At 32.1% G+C, this 3,424-nt stretch overlaps 1 protein-coding gene across 1 annotated transcript; it reads left to right on the top strand.

The window, feature by feature from the left end:
* The first annotated feature begins 1,981 nt into the window (after positions 1-1,981).
* LOC150027507 (uncharacterized) lies at positions 1,982-2,965 on the top strand. Its single transcript, XM_090302876.1, has one exon. It carries the CDS (start codon positions 1,982-1,984, stop codon positions 2,963-2,965), a length of 984 nt encoding a protein of 327 aa, XP_090159002.1.
* The last annotated feature ends 459 nt before the right edge of the window (positions 2,966-3,424 follow it).

Here is a 3,424-nt window from a genome sequence, read left to right as displayed (position 1 = left end):
TTAACAAATGTCCAAAACCAGAATGATCAATTAACTATTTGACTCGTTGGTCAAGTATATCCTCATGCTTTAGTACCCAACTTGCATGTCTTATGGGTCTCAATAGTCTTTCATTACCTTCCCATACATATTTAGTAACATGTTTGTCTTGGAGTTGAAATATAGTCATATTCGCGGGAAGACGATGAGATGCCATAAAATTCTAATAAAATGATTCCTGAAAATACAACCAATTTTTAGAGTACCTTTATAGATAATTCCTACTAAAATCAATAAACATTAATTTTCTTAAATTAAAGATAAGAAAAAGATATTTACATATATTAATTAAAGAGTACTGAATATAACATATTAAAGAGTACTGAATATAACATATTATAAAAAAATTATTGAAAGTAATAAATTATGTACGAACAATAAAAATATAAGAAAAATAAAATAAAAATATCTTTTTAGCAATTGTTTGTCAATGTTTGAATTGTTAGATGGTTTTTTTTTTCACTACCGGCTCGAAGGAGAAAAAAATTGATAGAGGGATTTGATATCAATTAATTATATTAGCTTTCTTTTTTTATAAGTTGATATTGATTAAATTTCATGTTTTAAACTATAATTTTTAAATTCCTTTAACAGAATATAAGTATTCAAATAAAAGTATTAAAATATAACATATATTACATATTAAAATTAAAGTTTCTGCATGGATAATATGTGGCCACCTTACACTTTGGTCTTCTATGTTAGGTCAAGAACTAGGCCTCTTCTGCCCATTGCCTATATCCCACTAAATGGAGAACAATTCATTATTTATGCTTGTCTCTGTTCCATCGTCAGAGATTCTTATTCTACACCTTACTATTTATAAAATACTCATACTCATTCTCTATTCTTTAAACTTAATCATCAGCTATAATGGAAGACATTGTATGAAAATAAAAAAAATATTAGTTGAATTTTGTTAATGTTTTAAAAACAAATTTTAAGTAGTTAACTTTGTTTACAAATTTAAAAATATCAGTACATTAGAACTAAATTATTATAACTAAATTCTTTTACATGTAATTTTCCCTCATATATATATATAGAACTAAATTTTAGTCAAAACCAAGATATAATTTTCTTTTGGAATGAAGAAGGGTTCATGAGTAATGCCACCATGTAATACAAAAATACATACAGATCCATCCACAGAAAATACAAAAACAATTTATGAGAGCTAAAATATACTGATAATCTTTATTAGCATGTGTTTGCTACTACAATTAATTAAATAATTAAAATATTAGAGAGAACTTACCTTTGTGATTCAATGCCACCCTTAAGCACTTTGGAACAGACTCTATTAAATAGATTTGCTTGAGAGTTTGAATAAATGAAAGTTTGAATTCAAACTTCATTTCCAAAAAGAATCTCTGCCATGAAAACTATAGCCATGTGAGCGTAAAGCTGGAGAGAAAATAAAGCATTGCTTGGTGGTGCACGAAATTGCAATTGAAGTTGCCAATGGTGTGTGAACTTTTTTCATTTGGTGCCTATGCAAAGTTATCAACCATGAAGGCAACTTTCAATATAAGTTGCCAATGGTGAATGCAACTTCTTCCAAAGTTGCCAATGATGAAGTCAACTTCTTTGTTATGAAATTGGAAAAAAAACATTAAACAAAGTGTAGCGTGGAGTGATGGCTTTCTGTCACACACTTGACTTATGAATACAAATTTCAAAAATTATGTTAAAATTATATTGTACTCATACAGAACATTTGTTATATAATGAAACAACAATGCAGCTCTGTAGCCTTGCACTCCTTCTTTGTTTTACACTTTTTCTTGTCTTAATTCCTGCATCCAAGTAAAAAAAAAATTGAGGACAAGATTTGTGAGATATATTATTTTCTCCTTCTAGTATAAAGTTCAAAGAAAGTTGTAAAGGTAATGTAAATTTTCCGTAACATTCTTCTTTATCATGTTTTTTAAAAATGCAGATGGACATGTGGAATGTCGGTGGAACGTCACTAAGCCGACATGAAGAACCAATAATTAGAAACATCGTGGACGACATAAGTGAAGACGAAGATAACTACGATTTTGATTTGGATGATGAAGATCAGTTCAATAGATCTTCACAATATATTTCGTCTGGCAGTCAATCCGGACATAACATTGATTGCGACCTCAATGAACACATATCTTTCATGTCAAAGGAGGAGACATTGAATGCCATAAAACGATACCACATAGACAACAGTTACAAATTTGTTGTCGTGGAATCAAAGCCAGATAGATATGTGGCTCGGTGCATACATCATGATGGAGGGTGCGAATGGAGATTACGTGCATCTTTTAGTAAAATCCGAAGTCAATGGAAGATAAAAAAAAAAATTGATGCACAACATAGTTGTTTGTCAACAAATCTTACGGCAGACCATGTTAATTTGGATTCAACCCATATTGCGTCCATGGTGCTGACTTCAGTAAAAGCAAACCCTTCCGTCCCAATTAAAAGCTTAATTACAGAAATAAAAAATCTGCATGGCTATACTATCACATATAGAAAAGCTTGGTTGGGAAAACAAAAAGCTCTTGCTTTAGCATTTGGCGATTGGGAACAGTCCTACAATGATCTTCCTAGATGGTTGGAAGCAGTAAAAGAAAGCAATTCGGGGACAATTGTGCAGTATATTGCTTCTCCTTGTATGGTTGATGGTGTTCAAGACAATTCTTGTTACACGTTGGATCACGTGTTTTGGTCTTTCAAGCCTTGTATCAATGGTTTCAATTTTTGCAAGCCCATTGTACAAGTTGATGGGACATTTCTAACCGGAAGATACCGTGGAACATTGTTGACTGCAACCGCTCAAGATGGGAATCGAAACATATTTCCATTGACGTTTGCGATTGTTGAAGGCGAGACGCCAATTATTGCGACAATATGTGACACCTTAGCCGAATTTGTGCATGATTACTGATAGAGGAACCAGTATAATTTCAGCATTACAATCCGAAGAAGTTGGATGGGAAGGAGAAGACCTTGTTTCTGTGTATTGCATACGCCATATCGCATCGAATTTCAACAAAAAAATTCTAAAATGTTGAGCTCAAACGACAGTTAATTAACATGGGTAATGACATTCCTTACCTTCTTTCACAGATAATTACGACCTTTTACCATTTAACTAATTTCATTTACTTCTTTATGACAGCTTATGAGATGAAACAACCCATAGTATAGAAAAAGCTATCAGTTATGCGATCTGAGTTCAAGCAAGCATTTTTCTGGATAGATCGCATACAATTAGAGAAATGGACTCAAGCATATGATGGGGGAAAGAGGTATGGTCATATGACCACAAATCTAGCGGAATGCATTAACTTCGTGCTTAATGGAGCTTGTTCCTTACTGATATCCGCTTTGGTTAAGGCAACTT

The sequence above is a fragment of the Phaseolus vulgaris genome, chromosome 5 (assembly GCF_051622355.1).
Source record: "Phaseolus vulgaris cultivar YP4 chromosome 5, ASM5162235v1, whole genome shotgun sequence".
Lineage (NCBI taxonomy): Eukaryota > Viridiplantae > Streptophyta > Magnoliopsida > Fabales > Fabaceae > Phaseolus > Phaseolus vulgaris.
Note: the sequence above shows the minus strand (reverse complement) of the source record. Positions and strands in the feature narration are given on the sequence as shown.

Excerpts from the sequence above, each read along its gene's own strand:
- LOC150027507 (XM_090302876.1), top strand. The coding sequence starts at position 1,982 with ATGGACATGTGGAATGTCGGTGGAACGTCACTAAGCCGACATGAAGAA.